A 21,230-nucleotide genomic window follows, 5' to 3' on the forward strand; every position below is an offset into this window, starting at 1 on the left:
CCTCCATCAGGCAACTGGATGCGTACATCTTCTAGAGCCAGCGTAGGCAAATCAGTGGCATGAGCATCATACGTGACCTTCTGCTGGTCCCTGGACCGCTGCACTTTCTGCAGCACCGTGAGGTGGTCAAGGTCTTGAACATGGATGGCTGGAACAGTCGTCCACAGGTTGGGGTTCATGAGTAGCTGAGCCGGAGACAAACCAGTCGACAGAGGGGTTGCCCTGTATGCCAACAGCGCAAGGTGAAAATCAGATGCTGAGTCTGCAGCCTTGCAAAACAGCCGCTTGACAATGTGGACCCCTTTCTCGGCCTTCCCGTTTGATTGCGGGTAATGGGGACTGGATGTGACATGCCGGAAGTGGTAGGATTGTGCAAAGTTGGGCCACTCTTGGCTGTAGAAACATGGGCCGTTGTCACTCATTACTGTGAGTGGTATACCGTGTCTGGCAAACGTCTCCTTGCAGGCTTTGATGACTGACTTTGATGTGAGGTCCGACAGTTTCACCACTTTCGGGTAGCTGGAGAAGTAGTCAATTAAAAGCACGTTATCACGCCCATTTGCATGAAAGAGGTCTATCCCCACCTTAGACCACGGAGAGGTCACGATGTCATGCTGTTGCAGTGTTTCATTGGGCTGGGATGGTTGGAATGTCAGTCATGTGGTGCAGTTGAGGACCATGTTGGCAATGTCCTGGCTGATGCCAGGCCAGTAAACTGCCTGCCGAGTTCTGCGTTGACATTTCCCGACCCCAAGGTGACCCTCGTGGATCTGTTTGAGCACCATGGTTTGCATGCTTTGGGGAATGACGATTCTATCCAGTTTAAGAAAGATCTCCTCCACAACCGTTAACTCGTCCTTAACGTTGAAGAACTGGGGACATTGCCCCTTTTGCCATCCATGTGCGAGGTGTTGCATCACGCGCTGCAGGAGAGGATCTTTGGCCGTTTCTTCGCGTATTTGGACAACTCGTTCATCAGTGGCTGGGAGGTTGCTGGCACACAACTGTACCTGTGCCTCAATGTGGCGAATGAAGTCGCCCGGTTCACATGTCGTGGTGATGGATCGGGATAGGGCATCCGCGATTACCAGCTCCTTACCCGGTGTGTAGACGAGTTCGAAGTCATAGCGGCGGAGACTAAGAAACATTCGCTGAAGCCAAGGTGTCATATCATTTAAATCCTTCTGGATTATGTGGACTAAGGGCCTGTGGTCTGTTTCCACCGTGAACTTTGGCAGACCATATACGTAGTCATGAAACTTTACTATTCCTGTCAGGAGACCCAAGCACTCTTTTTCGATCTGGGCATACCGTTGTTCGGTCAGAGTCATGGCCCTGGATGCATATGCCACTGGAGCCCAGGACGAGGAGTCGTCTTTCTGGAGGAGCACCGCACCAATGCCATCATGGCTTGCGTCTGTGGATATTTTGGTATCCTTGGTCAGGTCAAAGAACGCCAGTACTGGGGATGTGGTGAACTTCGTCTTTAGCTCAAGCCACTCCACTTGATGCGCGGGAAGCCATTGGAACACTGTGGACTTTTTTACGAGATGCCGGAGGGCTGTGGTGTGGGATGCCATGTTAGAAATGAATTTTCCTAGAACATTTACCATCCCAAGGAAACGTAGGACCGCCTTCTTGTCCTCTGGGGTCTTCATGGCATTGATTGCCAGTACCTTGTCAGCATCAGGTTGCACACCCTGCTGGGAAATGTGGTCACCCAGAAACTTGATCGCGGACCGACCAAAGTTCGCCTCAGACAGGTTTTTCAGAGGGTCCGCGAGAATGGCCTCCAGCTAAACAGGGCCAAACAGGCCAATATCGTGGACCCTCTGAAAAACCTGCCTGAGGCGAGCTTTGTGATCCTCGGGCGTCGCAGACCAGATGATCACGTCATCCAAATAGACTCGCACCCCCTTGATGCCCTGCATCATTTGCTCCATTATTTGATGAAAGACTTCGGAAGCTGAAATGATACCGAAAGGCATGCGATTGTAACAATACCTGCCGAAGGGAGTGTTAAATGTGCATAGCTTCCTACTGGACTCGTCCAGTTGTACCTGCCAGAAGCCAGAGGCGTCCAGCTTGGTGAAGAATTTGGCATGAGCCATCTCACAGGTTAATTCTTCCCGCTTCGGGATCGGGTAGTGTTCTTGCATTATGTAGCGATTCAGGTCTTTGGGATCGATGCAAATTCGTAGTTCACCAGAGGGTTTCTTGACGCAGACCATGGAGCTGACCCAGTCTGTTGGTTCCATGACCTTTGGAATGATGCCCTGGCCTTGGAGCTCTCGCAGCTGCGTTTTTAGACCATCCTTGAGAGGAGCCGGCACCCGGCGTGGTTCATGGATGACTGGGGTGGCATTCGGTTTGAGGAGTATCTTGTAGCGATACGGGAGCGTGCCCATCCCATCAAACACATTGTGATATTGCGTGAGGATGTCATCTATCTCAGCCTGTAGATTCGCATTGGGCGAGGCAGTCGCAGGTGCAGAGGACATGGCATGGACTCGCTGGACCAGATTTAGGAGTTTGCATGCGCGAGCACCGAGCAGGGATGCCTTGTCAGGCGGGACGATCTCGAATCTTAAAGTCGCCTTGATTGCCTTGGAAGAGACACTTAGCTGTCATGATCCACTAGCAGCTATGGCATTGGCATTGTAGTCAAGGAGCTGGCAGGCTGGTGGAAGAATTCTAGGTTGGTCTCGGATGCTGTCGAGGTCTGACTGGGGCATGAGATTTGCAGACATGCCAGTGTCCAATTTGAACCGGATGCGATACTGGTTGACCGTGATGACAGCACTCCATTCGTCGTCCGGATCCACACTTAGGATTGAAAGGCGTTTTGCAGGAGCGGATGAGACCAGCTCACGTGTGGTGATGATGCCCACCCGATATGGAGACTCGAGTCAGTCAGCATCGGGGTCCGTTGGGCTTTCGGGATCGGAATCCTGCATGCCTTGTTGTACGCAGCGGACACGTCTGCGCTGCAGCTGGGATCGCTGGCTGTTGATCATTGGAGAAGACCTGCATAAGGCCGCATAATGCCCAGGCTTTCCACGTTGTAGACATCGCCTTCCTTTGGCTGGACATTGGCGCTTTAAATGGGCGGAGCCACAATTTTGACACGTCATGACGCTGACGTCAGCGCGTTCCGTGCGCCTTCGCGCATGTGCAGTGCGGTTGGCCGACGTTCGCACATGCGAAGTAGGGTTTTCGGCCTTATGGTTCTCCCGGTTGTGGTGCACATGCGTAGGAACCCAGGAAAAGCGTGCGAAATGGCCACACTCCGCGATGCTCAGGCCTTGCATTCTTGCAACGGCCTGCACCCTTTCTGCCTCGTGGGAGGCCAGTTTTGCTTTTTCTGCCGCCTTGATGCGGGAGTATCGATTGCTGGCAAGTTCATGGACAACGCACATTTCGATGGCAACAGAGAGGGTCATCCATTTGATTTTGAGGAGCTGCTCCCGCAGGGAGTCGGAATGGACCCCGAAAACGATCTGATCCCGGATCATGGAATCAGCAGTCGAGTCATAATTACATGACTGCGCTAGGATGCGGAGATGGGTCAAAAAGCACTGGAAAGGTTCATCCTTACCCTGTTGCCTCTGTTGGAAGATGTGCCGTTTAAAGCTCTTGTTCACCTCGACTTCACAGTGGCTGTCGAATTTCAGCAGAACTTTCTTGAACTTCGTCTTGTCTTCGCCATCGGCAAACGTGAGCGAGTTAAAGATGTGGATGGCGTGATCCCCCGCAGTCGACAGGAACAGCGTGATGTTCCTGGCATCTGATGCTGCCTCGAGGTCGGAGGCCTCGATATACAGGAGGAACTTCTGTTTGAAGACCTTCCAGTTGGCGCCGACGATACCGGAGATCCGGAGTTGCGGAGGGGGCTGGATCTTTTCCATGCCGCTGGATGGCTGCTTGCTGGTCGTTGCAGATTCACTTGAGGTGGGTTCGTTAGAATTAATAGTTTCCTGGTACCATGACGTGTTATATGAGTTGGTTTAACACTGACTGCAACTGGATGCAGTAAGACGTGAAACAGGCTTCCGACACAGGAGATGGTTCAACACTGTTTTATTGAAACTGCTGATTGCTGTACATAATCTGCTGTGGGTTGACACTATTAATCTAAACTGATAACCTCTGTCTGGCTTGATCAGACTGGCTGGCTCTCTGTCACATGGAGACGGTGCTCACTGCACTGTGCACCATGACTATCTCTGTAGCTGTATCCAGTGAGAAGAGACAGAGTCTTGATGCCTCGTGTGTTTTATAGTGGCGGTGTCCCCTGCAGTGTATTGTCTGGTGATTGGTTGTTCTGTGTCCTGTGTGTTTATTGGTTATTCTGTGTGTCAGTCATTGCCTGTCTGTATCTCATTATATACATGAGTGGATATTATGACAGGGTCCATTGTCTAATTGAATCTATGACCTGGAATTTGCAGTAGTTATGATAGTGATAGTTTCAGCATTCACGCCATTACTCCACTGAAACACACGGCAACCTCAGGAACCCACAGCAGCACAGGGCAGCCCAGCACAGGACAACCTGCAGCAGCTCAGGGCAACCCGGATATCCCAAAGTTGCAGCCAGGGATTCCACACTTCTCCCCCAGACTCTAACAATGGAAATCAATGGAATTGACCAAGATCCTCCTTTCAGATGCTGTTTGCCTCACTGCAAAAACCCTTGTAAGAGTTACACCTTGACGAATGAGGGGTGACTGTGTTTTTATTGGTGACCTCACTTCATAATTTAATGCGAAAGAACCCAACTGGCCTTGTAAATCTAATTTTATATTTGTGAAATATCAAATTTCTCTACAATGATAAAAAGTAAAATTATCTTTTATTATAGTTTGTTTGTTAGCTTCTGTCTTAACCCAACCATGCTAATTTACTTAGCTATCTAAAAATTTTAAATAAAAGTGAAGGATAATCACTTACAAAATGCATCACATGGAATTATAACCAACACTGCTGGTATGGTGGTAGTTTGCGCACAAGTGACTCGAAACACATACAAAGTTGTTGAAGGGATGAGGTGCAATAGTGAAGGAAAAATGAACAGATAGGAAACCCGGTATGGATAACTGAAATAAGGGTCAAGATTTTTCAGATAGGGCAGCGCATGGGATCATGCTGCCAGGCCCGCAAGCAGGGATGGGATCCAACTTTGCTTCAGCAAGCATCAGGACCCAGGTCGCATTCACCGATGGTGCCCAATTAGTTGGCTGCTTCTAGGCCTACTCCCAAGAGCTGCTGACCCAACCAGATGGTTGGATACTCTGCAGCCTCAAGAACGCCACTGCTAGCGGTGATCACTGATGGGGCTGCAGGTGGAGGAAGGAGACTCATGGATGGACTGCACCTTCAAAATAAGGTAAGTGAGATTTGGGGGCTCCAGGGCTCGTTAAGCAGGCTGTGGCGATTTTTAATGGGTGCATTGCTCAGGGCTTGCACTACCAATGACACAGGTACTACTGCTGCTGAGGGGCTTCTTTGTTGGCCAAGCAGTACCCAATAGGGAGCCCTCCCCGACCTCGAACAATGCTGTGAGTCCACCACAGTTTAAGCCTCCCTAGCTGGTGGAGGGCCTCTCTCCCTCACTACTATTAAAATGCCAGCCAAGGTGGGAAGAGGCTCAATTGGACACCGAGTTGACCCTCTTTCACCTTTCCCGCTGCTGACAAAATGCCATGGTGACAGGGAGGTGTTGGATGGCATGCTCAAACCCTTCCCAAGCTATTTCACCACCCTTCCAAGCCCATACCCAAAGGCCCTATAAAATTCCATCCAAATTTTGCAGACAAGCTATAAAGCAGCCTAAAATGCTATTTCATTTACTACCTGATGGGGTAAAGTGATGCTACACATGATAATTGCAAGGAGCATGGCCCTGTTTCTATTCCAAGGTGCCATCCCAATAGATTAACATTGTTGTATGCCTGGACAAGATGGACGCAAGTTGAGAATTCAGGTAATCTACAGCTGTTTCATGTTAACTAAGAATCCCTGCAGCAAATAGCTCAACTCTGTAGCCATCTCTCAACTAATCTGAGTTGTTGGCAGATAGGTGTGCCAGGTATGGTATAGTGGCGGCATTTTGGTCGAATGTAGCACAATCAGACTATGAAAGCCCTTTATCTTCCTTATATGCCTGTTTTTATGCAGTAACACGTGGGGGATGATGTGTTATGATTGAGATCTTTTTGGATAGCCAGTCTTGCATAGTTTTGCCAAGTTTACCGACATCAAAAATACTAATAAAATATTTCAGAAACAAAAACCGATGATTCTTTCCCCAGTACTGACATTTTGCAACTAACTAGAAAACTTTTGACGGCAGAGAAACCTGCAAGTTCGACCATTCTCTGGCCTTTCCTGCCAAAACCGACAGAGTCCCTTACAAACAGCTTTTAATGTGCTGCCAGACTTTACTTAAAGCTTGCGGCTTCATTTCTGGTTTCACTAATGCAGTATGGCAATCATCAGGCGAAGCGAAGAGTGGAGGGATTTGCCTCCTCATCAACTCCTCCTTGTGCTTGGATGTGGTGACCCTGGCGACCTACTGCTCCCTGGACCTGGAATACCTGACCGCGAAGTGCCATCCATACTATCTTCCACGTGAGTTCACTTCAGCCATTATCACAACGGTCTACATCCCACCCCAGGCAGAAGTGAAGAAGGCGCTGGTCGAACTGTACACAGTTATAAATAGCTACAAAACAGAACATCTGGAGGCCTTGATCATTGTGGCTGGGGACTTCAACAAAGCCAACCTCAAGAGTGTACTGCCAAAATTCCACCAGCACCTCTCCTGTCCCACCAGGGGTGACAACACTCTTGACCACTGCTACTCAAAAATCAAGGTCGCCTACCGTTCCATTCTCTGACCGCACTTTGGGAAATCAGACCATAAATCAGTGCTCCTTCTCCCGGCATACAAGCAGAAACTCAAGCGGGAGAATCCAGCTAAGAAGGTAGTGCAGTGCTGGTCCGAGGAAACAGAAGAGCTCCACGTGACTGCTTAGAGACAGTGGACTGGTCCATATTTAAGAACTCAGTGACCAACTGAAATGAGTATGCCACCACCGTCACAGACTTCATCAGCAAATGTGTGGACGACTGCGTGCCAAAGAAAGCAGTACATACATTCCCCAACCGGAAACCATGGCTCAATCCCGAGATTGACTCCCTACTGAAGGACAGGTCTGAGGCGTTCAAGTCAGACGACCCTGACCTACACAAGAAATCCAGGTACGACCTCCGCAAAACCATCCGAGATGCCATGAGAGAATATCAGACCAAGCTAGAGTCACAGATTAGTATTACAGACTCTCAGTGGTTGTGACAAGGCCTAAACAACATAACGGGCTACAATACGAAGCTGAACAGTATCTCCAACAGCAGCACACCCCTCCCCAATGAACTCAATGCATTCAGGGATCGGTTCGATCAGGAAACCAACGATCCGCTGTTGAGTGCCCCAGCAGCCCATAACACACCCATACCCACCATCACAGCTTCCAAAGTCAAATCGACTTTCCTGAAAGTGAACCCTCGGAAGGCGACGGGTCCAGACCAGATCACTGGTCGTGCATTCAGAGCCTGCGCGGACCAACTGGCTGATGTGTTCGTGGACATCTTTAACCTGTCCCTACTCCGCTCCAAGGTCCCCACCTGCTTCAAGAAGACCACCATTATACCGGTGCCAAAGATGAACCAGGCAACATGCCTCAATGACGACCATCCAGTGGCCCTGACTTCAGTCGTAATGAAGTACTTCGAGAGGTTGGTCATGAAGCGCATCACCTCCATACTCCCAGAACGCTTGATTCACTGCAATTCGCATCCCGCCATAACCGGTCCACAGCAAATGCCATCTCCCTGGCCCTACACTCATCCCTACAGCAATTCGACAACAACGACTCCTCCGTCAGACTCCTATTTATTGACAACAGCTCCGCCTTCAACACCATAATTCCAGCCAAGCTCGTATCAAAGCTCCGAAATCTAAGACTTGGCTCCTTACTCTGCAACTGGATCCTCGACTTTCTGACCCACAGACCACAATCAGTAAGAATAAACAATAACACCTCCTCCACAATAGTCCTCAATACCAGGGACCTGCAAGGCCTCGTACTTAGCCCCCTACTATACTCCCTGTATACACACGACAAAATTTGGTTCCAATTCCATCCACAAGTTTTACTGACGATACGACCAGAGTGGGCCAGATCACAAATATCGACGAGGCAGAATATAGGAGGGAGATAGAGAACCTAGTGGAGTGGTGCAGCAACAACAATCTATCCCTCAATGCCATCAAAACTAAAGAGCTGGTCATTGACTTCAAGAAGCAAAATACTGTACACACCCCTGTCAGCTTCAACGGGGTCGAGGTGTAGAAGTTTAGCAGTTTCAAATTCCTAGGGGTATACCTCTCCAAGAATCTATCCTGGTCCACCCATGTCGACGCTAATACCAAGAAAGCACAACAGCGCCTATACTTCCTCAGGAAACTAAGGAAATTCGGCATGTCCACATTAGCTCTTTCCAACTTTTACAGATGCACCATAGAAAGCATCCTATCTGGCTGCATCACAGCCTGGTATGGCAACTGCTCAGCCCAAGACCATAAGAAACTACAGAGAGTCGTGAACACAGCCCAGTCCATCACACAAAACTGTCTCCCATCCATTGACTCCATTTACACCTCCCACTGCCTGGGGAAAGCGGGCAGCATAATCAAAGATCCCTCCCACCCGGCTTACTCACTCTTCCAACTTCTTCCATCGGGCAGGAGATACAAAAGTCTGAGAACACGCACAAACAGACTCAAAAACGACTTCTTCCCCGCTGTTACTAGACTCTTAAACGACCCTCTTATGGACTGGCCTCATTAATACTACACCCCTGTATGCTTCACCCGATGTTGTTACATTGCATACCTTGTGTTGCCCTATCATGTATTTTATTTTATTTTGTTATGGGACAGGGTTTAGAGAACCCCAAAGTGTATCATGGAGATCACCTGACCCACAGCTTTTAATAGATTGTGGTATGGGGAGCACACGGCCCATTCTGCAGGTGTGGTACAGCAGAAATGGAAAAGTATTTTTTAAAGCAAAACAATGTTTTTCTATGAACTCAAGTTAACCATTTTAAAACATACAGTGAACATCTTAGCAACCATTAATTCAAATACAACCCTCAAAGAATACAACACTAAGTAAAGCTTAAGCTGTCCTTTTAACATCCATAAAGACCTAAAAAACCTTTAAAACAGAAGCACATCAGGTTAAAGTCACTACTGAGAACAGTTATTAGTTTTAAATCACCAAAGATCGATTTACATTCTTTAGATTACAGAGAGAGAGACTCATACACCTTCTGGCTGTGGCTGCAACTATCTGAAAACGAATCTAAAACATGCCCTGCAGCAAACAGCCTAAAACGAAAGTAAAAAGCTGACAGACAGCCCAGCTCCACCCACACGCTGACATCACTGATAAACACCCATTTCTTAAAGGTACTCTCAGATGACACCTCCCCCCAAGAAAAAAAATAAACCATCAATTTCAAGATGGTTTCATTTTTCACCTTTTCACTACCGTTTAAGAAATTCACACAGTAAATATACTTTTTTGTTCCTATCAAACAACATCCATATATAGACTTAATCCTTTAAAATTGGCACAGGTTAACAGAGAGATTGAGAGTATGCTGAAGAATGGCATAACTGAAGTGAGTTGCAGCCAATGGAGCTCACCCATAGTGATGGTACCTAAACCAGACGGTACCCAATGGTTGTGTGTGGACTATCGAAAGGTGAATGCAGTTACAAGGTCGGACTCTTACCCTAGCCCACGTTTGGAGGATTGCATTGAGAAAGTGGGGCAATCTGCTTTTACTTCCAACTTCCAGACATGGCAGGAACATTTAAAACATCGAATGGAGTTCTTCGATCGACTTCAGGAGGCGGGTTTGGTGATGAACCTAGCCGAAAGTGAATTTGGAGAAGCCCGAATCACTTTCCTTGTGGAGTTTCCGATACCCTCAAGACGAAGGGAAATAATGCGATTTCTTAGCATGAGTGGATTTGATCGAACAGTTGTGCAAAGGGTTTGTGGCGTGATTACTCCACTGATGGACTTGCTGAAGAAACGTTAAAAAAATTCAATAGACAGCGGACTTTCAACAGGCATTTGACTGCCTGAAAGCTGTGATCACCAATGCTCCTGTCTTGGAGAATTGCAAGGGGCTCTGTGGTCAGATTGAACTAAAGTATCTGATTCTAAAGAGAAATGCCGAGGAGTAGAGGAATGGATGGATCGTGCAGAGACTTTGTTCAAAGAGACTGTCAATCGAGAAGGATTTTGGTTGGAGGAAGAAGAACAAAGAAAAATGGACTATATTATTATACCTGTTTGCATGTGGTTTTTTTTTAAAACGAAAAGGTATATTTACTGTGTGCATTTCTTAGTTGATGGTGCAAAAGTGAAAAATGAAACCATCTTGAAGTTGATGGGGGTTTTTTTCTTGGGAGGAGGTGTCATGTCAGAGTGCCTTTAAGAAATGGATGTTTAAGCAATGTACCTTTAAGAAATGCAGTGATGTCAGAGTGTGGGTGGAGCTTGGTTTTAGTTCAGCCATTTTGCAGTTTAGTTTCAGTTTTGAGGAAAAGAGCTTGGGTGTGTGTCTGTGTTTGCAGTGAGCTGGATCTGCTGTGATCTCTGCCATGAAAGACTATCTCTGGATCATTTGGGTGATTTAAACTCATAAAAGTAAAGCCTTTAACCTGATGTGTTTCTGTTGAAAGGTGTTAAGTCTTATGGATGTTGAAAGGAATAACTGAAGGATTATTTCGTGTTGTAATATTTTCAGGGTTATCTTTAAAGTAAGGGGTGTTAAGAGATCCAATGTTTATGAAAGAGATTAAGTTGAGTTCATGGAATAAACATTGTTTTGTGTTTAAAAACCCACGTGTCCATAATTGCAATCCCACCCCTAGGGAACAAGCCGTGTGCTCGGATAAGCAACAATAGCATTAAAGGGGGAGGTTGGTTGAACTCCATGATATATTTTGAGGTTCTGAAAACCCCTCGCCCATAACACATTACCCAAGATAAACTGTATTCCTGGACAAGATAGTTTCTCTATCACTCCTACTACCACTTCACCACTCTTCAATGGACGTTCCAACCTTACCTTATATAATGAAACACTACTCCCCTTACCCTGAATTCCACATATTACCACCTTTTCTGGCAATATTCTTCCCAAACTACATAACTCTTCATCTCTTACCATTAAAGATTGACTAGCTCCCGTATCTCTTAAAATTGTGACTTCATTGCCTGCTCCTCCTGATACACATGAGTAAACTTTACCCACACAAGTAAGTTCTTTAACGAGATCTGGCACCTTCTCATCAATCACCTCTTGATCAGGCTGTACAATCTTTTGCACCTCCTTCGCTTCACTTAGGCTTCCTTTACCACTTTAACAAACCCCACTGTCTTCTCCTGTTTTCCCACATCAGTCTTCCCAGTGCTTTTCTTCAACCACCACACTGTGACTTTACATGGCCTAGTTTATTAGTGAAAACTTTTGAAATTTTTTATTTCTTTTCCACCGTCCTGGATTTCTCTTTAGTCTGAGGTACACTCTCCTTATTATCTCCCATCAGATCACCTTTACCTTTACCACTTGAGTATTTCTCATGTCCCCAGTTTCAATCCCTCACAGGCTGATACTGATGTCGGAAACCAAACTTTGATTTATGAACTAATTCATAATCATCTGCCATTTCTTCTGCTAACCTCACAATTTTAACCCTCTGCTCTTCCACATGAATTCTCACTACATCAGGAATTGAATTTTTAAACTCCTCCAAAAGTATAATTTCTCTGAGAGCTTCATATGTTTGGTCTATTTTCAAAGCCCTTATCCACCAATCAAAATTACTCTGTTTGATCCTTTCAAACTCCATGTATGTTTGACCAAATTCTTTCCTTAAATTTCTAAACCTTTGTCTGTAAGCTTCAGGCACTAGTTCATATGCACCTAAGATGGATTTTTCACCTCCTCATACGTCCCAGATACCTCCTCCGATAGTGATGCAAACACTTCACTAGCCCTACCTATCAGCTTTGTTTGAATCAGTAATACCCACATGTCCTGTGGCCATTTCATTTGTTTAGCTACCTTCTCAAATGAAATGAAAAAGGCTTCAACCTCCTTCTCGTCAAACCTTGACAATGCTTGGACATATTTAAATAGATTCCCACCAAGCCTTTGACTTTGACGCTCTTTCTCACTATCCTCATCACTATCAACCAATTGTACGCTTCCCTTTAAGTCTGCCAATTTTAACTGACTGTCATGTTTCATGGCCATTTTCTGAAGTTCAAATTCTCTTTATCTTTTTCCCTGATCTGTATCTCCCTTTTTCTTTCTTTTTGTTCTGCTAGGGCTATTATTTCTTTTCTCCTTTCTTCTCTCTCCTTTTCTTTTTCCTCTCTATCTTTTTCTTTTTCCTCTCTTTCTCATGTTCCATTTGTTTAATTTGTAACTGAATGTTGCCATTTCCAATGAGTCAAACTGAATCTCAGGCAACTTTAAATGCTTAGCCACCACCATAATTACCTCATATTTTCGCATTTTCTCAGGTAATGTTAACTGCAATGTTTTTGCCAAATCTAACAGTCTGTTTTAGTCTCTGTCCATAAGATACTGCGTGTGACCGTCTTCACCCCAAAAAAATTCAGAGCGTCTGAAAGAGCCATTGTCCACAACACACTCTGTACTTGAAATAAAATGCCACACCTGCAAAGCAACCACAATATGCTCCCCCCTCACTGCCTTTAAGTTCACTAAGCCAAGACAATAGATAGACTATTATCCCCTTCGAGCCCCAAATTTGTTATAGGCCAGGGTTTAGAGAACCCCAAAGTGTATCATGGAGTTCACCTGACGCACAACATTTAATACATTGTGGTATGGAGCGCACACGGCCCATTCTACAGGTGTGGTGCTGCAGTAATGGAAAAGTATTTTTTAAACCAAAACAATGTTTATTCTATCAACTCAAGTTCACCTTTTTAAAACATACAGTGACCATCTTAGCAATCATCAATTCAAATACAACCCCCCCAAAGAATACAACACTAAGTAATGCTTAAGCTGTCCTTTTAACATGCATAAGACCTAAAAAAAACCTTTTAAACAGAAGCACATCAGGTTAAAGTCACTACTGAGAGCAGTTATTAGTTTTAAATCACCAAAGGATCGATTTACATTCTTTAGATTACAGAGAGAGAGACTCATACATCTTCTGGCTGTGACTGCAACTATCCAGCTCTGAAAATGAAACTAAAACACACCCTGCAGCAAACAGCCTAAAACAAAAGTAAAAAGCTGACAGACAGCGCAGTTCCACCCACACTCTCACATCACAGATAAACACCCATGTCTTAAAGGTACATTCACCCATTTCTTAAAGGTACTCTCACATGACAATTTCCTTTTCTTTTCATGTACTTAATGATCTGTTGAGCTGCTCGCAGAAAAATACTTTTCAGTGTATCTTGGTACAAGGGACAATAAACAAAATCCAATCCAATGGGTGACCAGGAAGGTCTCCCACTTTTACCCCTTGCCATTATGCCTATTGGAAGGATTTGCAGGCTGATAAACAATCTGTTTGGCCACATTGTGAATGCATGTTCCAAGGCCATCCAGTCTTGAAGTGAGACTTGAACCTGAAGCTTCTGGTCCAGAGGTGAGAACGTTACCTCTATGCCAGAAGACCTTCTTGCATTTAGACTTTGAAAGGTGCTTGACAGAATATCGCATAATAAACGCATGAGCAATATAGGAGCCCATGGGCTAAAAGGGACAATAGCAGCATGGATAGACCATTGGATGGAAAACAGAGTTGCAATGAATGGCTGTTTTTCAAACTGGAGAGAGCTATACAGCGGAGTTCCCCAAGTTTGAGTATTAGGGTCACAGTGTTTTTTAATACACATGAATGACGGGGGTTACAAGGTGCAGTTTTGAAATTTGCAAATGAAACAAAACTTAGAAGTGTATTAAGATTGGAAATGATTAAGATAGTAATAAATAAATTTCAAGAGGACCTAGATACCCTGGTTGAATGGATGAGCACATTGCTAATGAAAGTCGATGTAACAAAGAGGTGAAAGGTTATCGGGAATGGACAGAAATGTGGGGTTGAAGTTACATCAGCTATGATCTTATTGAAAGGCAGAGCAAGCTCAAGAGGCCAAGTAATTCCTATGTACTTACGTAAAAGTGTGAGGTTTTATATTCTGGTAGTAAGAATAAGGAGAGACAATTCAAACTGAATGGCACAAAGTTAAAGGCGAAATAAGAACAAAGAGACCCAAGGCTGTTGGGGCAGAAATCTTTGAGAGTGGTAGAGAAGTTAACAAAGCAGTTAATAAAGTATATGGAATCCTGGATCTTATAAATACTTGCAGGGTACAAAAGCTAGGAATTTATGCTAGACCTATATAAAGTAAAGTCACCATAGTCCCCAGATGACCATAGGCTATTTTCCCCTTTGAGAGGGAGAGATGACTGGTGGTGATTTAGCCTGAGGATCACCATACTTCAGATGAGGGGTAAGGTTCATGAATAACCTCAGCTAGTATGGGAATTGAACCTGCGATGTTGGCCGTACTCTGCATCACAAACCAGCTGTACAGCCATTGGAGCTAAAGCGACTCCCGTCAAACATGATGGACTTGCATGTCTAATTCTGGGCACAACATTTTAGGAGAAATGTGAAGGCCTTGGGGAGCGTACAGAAGAGGTTTATCTGAATCCCAAGATTTGTGGATTCCAGTTACACGGAAACGCTCGAGTTGTTCTCTTTTGAACAGAGTCAGAAGAGAGAGGATAAATGGCGCTTAAAAGCATGAGGGATTTAAGAAATGTAAATAACGAATGCCTGAACACAGATTTAAGGTGATTGACAAAAGAACCAGTGGTGACATGTGGCAGAACCTCTACAGAAACCGGTAGAATTGGGAATGCACTGTTTGATACGATGGTGGATGTGGCTTCAAAAATAGGGAACTTGATAAATATTTGAAAGAGAAAACAAATACAGGGAGGTGGGAAATGAGTGGAACTAACTGGACTGTTCATTGAACAGTAGTATAGACTTGATGAGCCGAATGGCCTCCTGTGTTCTACTTTTGTATGATTCTATGAAACATTATAATGGCAGCTTCCTGCTTCCATTCTATTCAATGTCAAAACTATAATTGATATGCAAAGTGGCTGGATATCTGGTGGTATTTTTCTTGTCCAACTTTCCTTTCAGATCATTTGGGCTAAATCTGTTTGGAAAAATATACCTTTATATAACTTATTTATAACTTTGGCACTAAGTTAACAGTCATTGTTCAGACACCACAAAGATAGCTCATGTAGGAAATTGAAGTACGCCACATTGATCCAATGAGGTATGTTACCGTGAGGTTGGGCTTCAAATCTATGGGGCGCGATTCCCCACTCCCACGGCGGTTGGGAGAATCGCCTGGGCCGCCAAAATTTCCGGGGACGCCGGTCCGACGCCCTCCCGCGATTCTCCCAAGCGGCGGGAACGGCCCGGGCGAGTTTCGCGGGCCGCAGGTCGGAGAATCGCCGGAGACACCCAAAATGGCGATTCTCCGGCACCCCCGCTATTCTGAGGCCCGGATGGGCCGAGCGGCCAGGCCAAAACGGCGGGTTCCTCCCGGCGCCATCCACACCTGGTCGCTGCAGTCGTGGGCGGTGCGTGAACGCTGGGGGGGGCGGCCTGTGGGGGAGCGAGGGGGGATCCTGCAACGGGCTTTACCTGAAATGTGGGGTAGCCCGCGATTGGTGCCCACCAATCGTCGGGCTGTCCTCTCTGAAGGAGGACCTCCTTCCTTCCGCGGCCCCGCAAGATCCGTCCCCCATCTTCTTGCGGGGCGGACTTAGAGAGGATGTCATCCACGCATGCGCGGATGACTCCCGCTATGCAGCGCCGGCCGCCTCATCTATGCGGCGCCGCTTTTACGCGGACGACAAGGCCTGGCGCGTGTAGATGACGCGGCCCCGATCCTGGCCCATTGTCAGGGCCCGAATCGGTCGGGACCGGGGCCGTTCCGCGCCGTCGTGAACCTCGACGGTGTTCACGACGGCACGGCCACTTCGGCGTGGGAGTGAAGAATCGCGCCCATGGTTAGGACAGAGTGGAGGGAACTTTCACTCTGTGTCTGGCTGCATTATACATAAGCTGGAAATGCTTGAAGTTGACACTGAGCATCTGAAGTGGATAGTATCCCATCCCCCAGCACAAAAGCCTTCATAAGTATATTTTTTATAAGATAAATCTTTCAATGGTGCAGATTAAGTTATTGCATGAATCAATCGTGTATGAAATTGGAAAATCCAAGTGCGAATACGGTCCTTTTAGATTGTCAGGTCAGGGGAATTTTAGATGAATCACCAACTTCAACAGTAAGTCAGCTTTCATTTATCCTAGCAACATTCTGCTCCAAAGAGAATCACTTGTACTGCGGACTGGGTTGAACTCCAATGAAAGCCATCTGAAGCAATGTAACGAGCTGCTTTGAACGGAAGACTAAAAATCTTGGAGGTGAATCAATAACATCTTTAGAATGCAGGAGATTATGCATTTGAAATCAGCAAAGAATTTGTGCCAGTTCACAACTTGCGGTCTTTGAATGGTGCTGCGATTAATATTCTAGTGTTTCAAAGCCTGAGACATTAGCGAATGCACAATGATGTTTCCCAATTACGTTTGGCAATAAAGGCAGAATTGTTTCGTGAAGCTTCGGTGTTTCTCTTCTTCTGCTTGCAAGCACAGCCAGCTAATAGAGCCTACCATCAGATATAATTTGCATATGAACTAAACAGAGAGAAACAAAAAGTTCCTGTAAATCTTAGATGAGATGGATTTGGAAAATGTTGCTCCGTGAACAAATAGACAACAAATTGAAAAGAGAACTAAGATGTTTTCTATCAAATATATGTATATTTTTACTGATTTCTCAGCTTCATTCTAATTGCCTTTACTTATTGAATTAAAATTGAATATTTGCAAAGATTAAATGATACCTTACAAAATGCTAATGTAAAAAATCTGTTATGCAACCCGTTGTTAAAATAATACGTGGCTAACTGGGTTGCAAATCTGATTGCTCCTTGAAACACTGAAAGAGCCATTTGACAGGTTTATGCTAACTAACCATTCTGAGGCCTGAATGCTTAAGAATGCTCACAGTTTACTGCCACTGGCAGAGAACATTGCTCTGTAGCTTATGTCCATCTCCCTTTTCAATCCCCCACTGTCATCCAACCACTTTTTTTTAATAATCAATGTGCAGCAATTCATTATGTTGACCCAGTTAAAATGCATAATTAATGATTTTAATTGCAATCGTTATGATGTTCCTTTGGAAATTGACAATTCCAGAATCCTCAATGATAATTTATTCACCACAGTGGAAATGAATTGAAATGAAGGGGCTGGATTCTCCCATTTCCCGACTGTGTGTTTCTCCGCGATGCGCTGCTCGCTGGCGGCGTGGTTCTATGGGATTTCCCATTGAAACCACCCGATGCCGCCATGAAACCCGCTGGCAGGGGTGCACGCCCAGCAGGAAAAGTGAATCCCGACAACCAGAGAATTCCGCACGAGGTCTTGAACTCAGCGGAAGGGACCAGGCAGAGATAATTCCAGATAAATTCACCCACGTATAAAATCAACTACGTGCAGCAGATCCCACAGTCCTGCATTGGGTCTCCAATAAATTTGAATTAAGGTGAGTTCAAAGTATTTCAGGAAGTCTTTGAAGCATGGACTGGGATATTTCTTGGAACTGCTATCTCTCTGCTGGCATCGCTATTTTGGAAATGCAGAAGAAACCCCATTGAATTTCCCAGCTTTTGAAGTTTGAAAGCAATTCTAATGTACAGCCAATCTAATAACCTCAGAACGAAAATCAAGATGGGAAAAATGTCTTTTTGCAGCTTAAAGAATTCTCTTGAAGAAAATGCCTCAGTAAGGCCCTTTCACCTGTAGCGCTTGTAAATTATGGAGTAGAGTGTTGTTTATACCAGAAAAGTCAACAAATTACTCCTGTTATGCCTGTAGCAATTGATTGAGATGTGCTTCACTTTATGAATCATGTCAACTCTCTTTAACTTAGTTGAATCTCTTTACTTGCAATTTATTGGGCAGCATGCCATTTTGTGGCTTAAGATTCCACTAAAGCATTACTTTTTAGAGGGAAATTAAAGGTTGTTGGAATGAAATGGAGTGGATTGTACTTTCATCAATTTCACAAGTGCTGCTTCCAATTCCAATTCTCTTCCCGCACCTAGTGGTGCACTAAGGCAGACCTTCATCTGTTTCCAATATTATTTGCTGGAACAGGTCACTAGTCTGTCATCAGGGTCTCATAGCTTGAGGGGCACCACTCCACATCAAGCATGACTAACCAGGAGTCACTCCCGCTCTTACCGCCAGCCATTGGCGTATTGGAAGGATTTGCAGGTTGACACTCAGGCTATTTGGCCGTGTTATGAGCTCCACTTCTTTGGCCATCAAGTCCTGGGATTGGACTTGAACCTGTAATTTCTGGCTCAGAGGCAGGGATGCTACCAACTGTGGCATAAGACTTCCACAAGACCCCCGCTGCTTCAGTGCTGACAAATTCTACCAGGGTAAATTTCCAAAGGGAATCTCCCACTTGTCCACCATACATTTGCCAGAAGAGTTGCCATTATGGCCTTACTTCCGCTCCTATGTCTTATGGTCTTATCCTGGGAAATCAGCAATTTGTATTTGTGCATGCACATTATCCAAAGAGCTACATAATTTACTTCATTACAATGTAGTTTGTGGTGTGACATAAAAAAACTTGTATTTATATAGCACCTTTCATAACCTCAGGACATCCAATCACACATTGCAGTCAATGAAGTACTTATTGACGTGTGGTCACCTCTGTAATACAGGAAATGCAGCAACCAATCTTCTCATAGCAACCTCTAGCAATCAACAATAAAATAATGAGCAGATAATCAGTTTTAGTGCTGTAGATTGGGGGGTATATGCTGTCCAGGACATCAGGAGAACCTCACAGGATCTTTTATCCTTAGAGGGCAGTTTAATATCTCATCTTGAAAGATGCGACCAGCAACAGTGCAGCATCCCCTCAGTACTGTACTGGAGTGTTCATCTAGGTGTTGTGGGGTTCCTATTACACTTCTGGCTTCAATGATGGTCATGAGCAAAGTACTTATTGTGACATATCCAAACCTGCATTTACAAACCCAAAAAGCTATATCAGACAAGGCTTATCTTTATAAAACGGCTTCATTGAGCTTCTTGACATACATCAGGCTGGTTTGCAGACAGTTGTTGGGACAGAAATAGTTCTTCCAGCAGCTGGAAAAGTTATCAAGGCATTAAACCTTTCAGCTACCAGATCCATCCAACCCACCACCCATCATAGAGACTCCTGTTGGATCAGCCTGTATACAGTACTAGATGCAACATTTGATATGGGTTGTAAGCTGGAGCAGGTTTTGGAAATGGGTAGAATGAGACCATTGAGGAATTTTAACACAAATATATTGAATTGGAAAAATACAATGGCAGGGAGGTGTTCTTCTTTGAAATAGCGACATAGCATGTTTTATGCAGTGCTACTCATTGTCTACTCCCACTCAGGAAACTAAATGGATTGTTTTACATTTAACAATAAAAATCCCATCAGACATTGATAATTAATAGACAAATACCACATAGGGAAAAGGTCTGCCAATAAGTTCCTGAAAATCTATAGAAAATTTTAGAAAGCTTTTGAAATGCTGAAATTTAGAATCAATTTATGATGTACAGCTTTTTTTTATATTGAACATAAAGTCAGGTTCATAAGTGCCATGTCTCTTAGAATCTAACCTTGCGACATGTTAGCATTTTCAATTATTTTATTATGAATATAATTCATATTAAATTTTTAAAAATAAAACAAATCAGTAAGTTAGAAATAAAAACGTGCAGTTGTTCAAAAGAAGATTTTTTAGGACCAATAAGATGTTAAATCATTACTTTATATGTTCTAAAATGCCCAAGTGAAAAAGTGAACTTACCAACACATGTGAAGTTATCATCAGCTAAGCGGTAACCATCCAAGCATCTCCACTCCACAGAGGCAGAGTGATTTGTCAAAACAGCACTGAAGAATAATATCAAAAGTGGTAACAGTAGCATAATCTCTATTCTCCTTGGGTAACTGCAGTGATCAATTCAGTGGTTTTTAAGTATGTCTTTCAGGCAAAAGTGTAAAGGAAATCTCCAGAAAGAATCTAAATGGTATGTTGCGTTTTCTCACAATTTCTATGTCTTCTTTTCTGCATTGTAGACTTCTCCACTTTTACTAAGTGCAGCTCCCTCGGAATGCCTTGCAGGATTTTGTAGCTTTTTGGAAGTAAAGTATGAAATGCCTGACACCCTTGTGACAGATTTGACACATTTAAAAAATCTAGATCAGTTGATAATACCAAATTTCCTGTAAATATTAAGCCTGCACATTAATTCAAAATACAATAATGCAGTGTTGTCTTCCAAACTCTCTTTAGTGCGACGTTTTCTTTGCTGAATGAGGTGTTCTGCTTTTGCCAACTTGTTTGCATATATTTATAAGGGCTCCCCTCCTCCACTAACACTTAACAGCACGGGAGCTCTATTCACCCCACCCCTTTCTGCTTTTTAAAAAAAACCAGTTGACTTAAACTTCATTCAAATGTACATGTGGGTCAACTATTACCAAAGAGAAGTCAGCCAAAGAACAGAGACCCATAACTCATATTTTCCCTGTCGGTACAAGTCTGTAGCTTGCATGGTGAATGTGAATAATCATACTTTTATTTGTCTCACTTAGAACCTAGGGTAAACATCAGCTTTTCTGAAGGGCGGCAGACTCAGACGTAGTTCATCATGTTTCTCTGCGCAGCTTTAAAAAAACATTTTTTTTGGTACAATCATTTAAGCCAAGTAATATCTTTACATTTCGTCGGATTAAATTATCGTGTTACATTGAACAGATTTTACTGGTAAACATGATTCTTGATAGCTTACTGTGAGTGAAGCGGAATTTTATTGACTGTTTCTGTTCAAGTCA

At 44.4% G+C, this 21,230-nt stretch overlaps 1 protein-coding gene across 6 annotated transcripts in view; it reads right to left on the reverse strand.

Annotated features, from left to right (window-relative positions):
• Window positions 1-20,721, reverse strand: part of egf (epidermal growth factor) — a 207,226-nt gene extending 186,505 nt beyond the window's left edge. For all 6 annotated transcript variants that reach the window (XM_072495907.1, XM_072495908.1, XM_072495903.1 and 3 more), the window contains exon 1: window positions 20,200-20,721. In XM_072495907.1, the coding sequence (XP_072352008.1) occupies window positions 20,200-20,320 (121 nt within the window). In that variant the 5' untranslated portion in view covers window positions 20,321-20,721. The remainder of the gene's footprint in view (window positions 1-20,199) is intronic.
• Between the last annotated feature and the right edge of the window lie 509 nt (window positions 20,722-21,230).

The sequence above is a fragment of the Scyliorhinus torazame genome, chromosome 3 (assembly GCF_047496885.1).
Source record: "Scyliorhinus torazame isolate Kashiwa2021f chromosome 3, sScyTor2.1, whole genome shotgun sequence".
Classification (NCBI taxonomy): domain Eukaryota; kingdom Metazoa; phylum Chordata; class Chondrichthyes; order Carcharhiniformes; family Scyliorhinidae; genus Scyliorhinus; species Scyliorhinus torazame.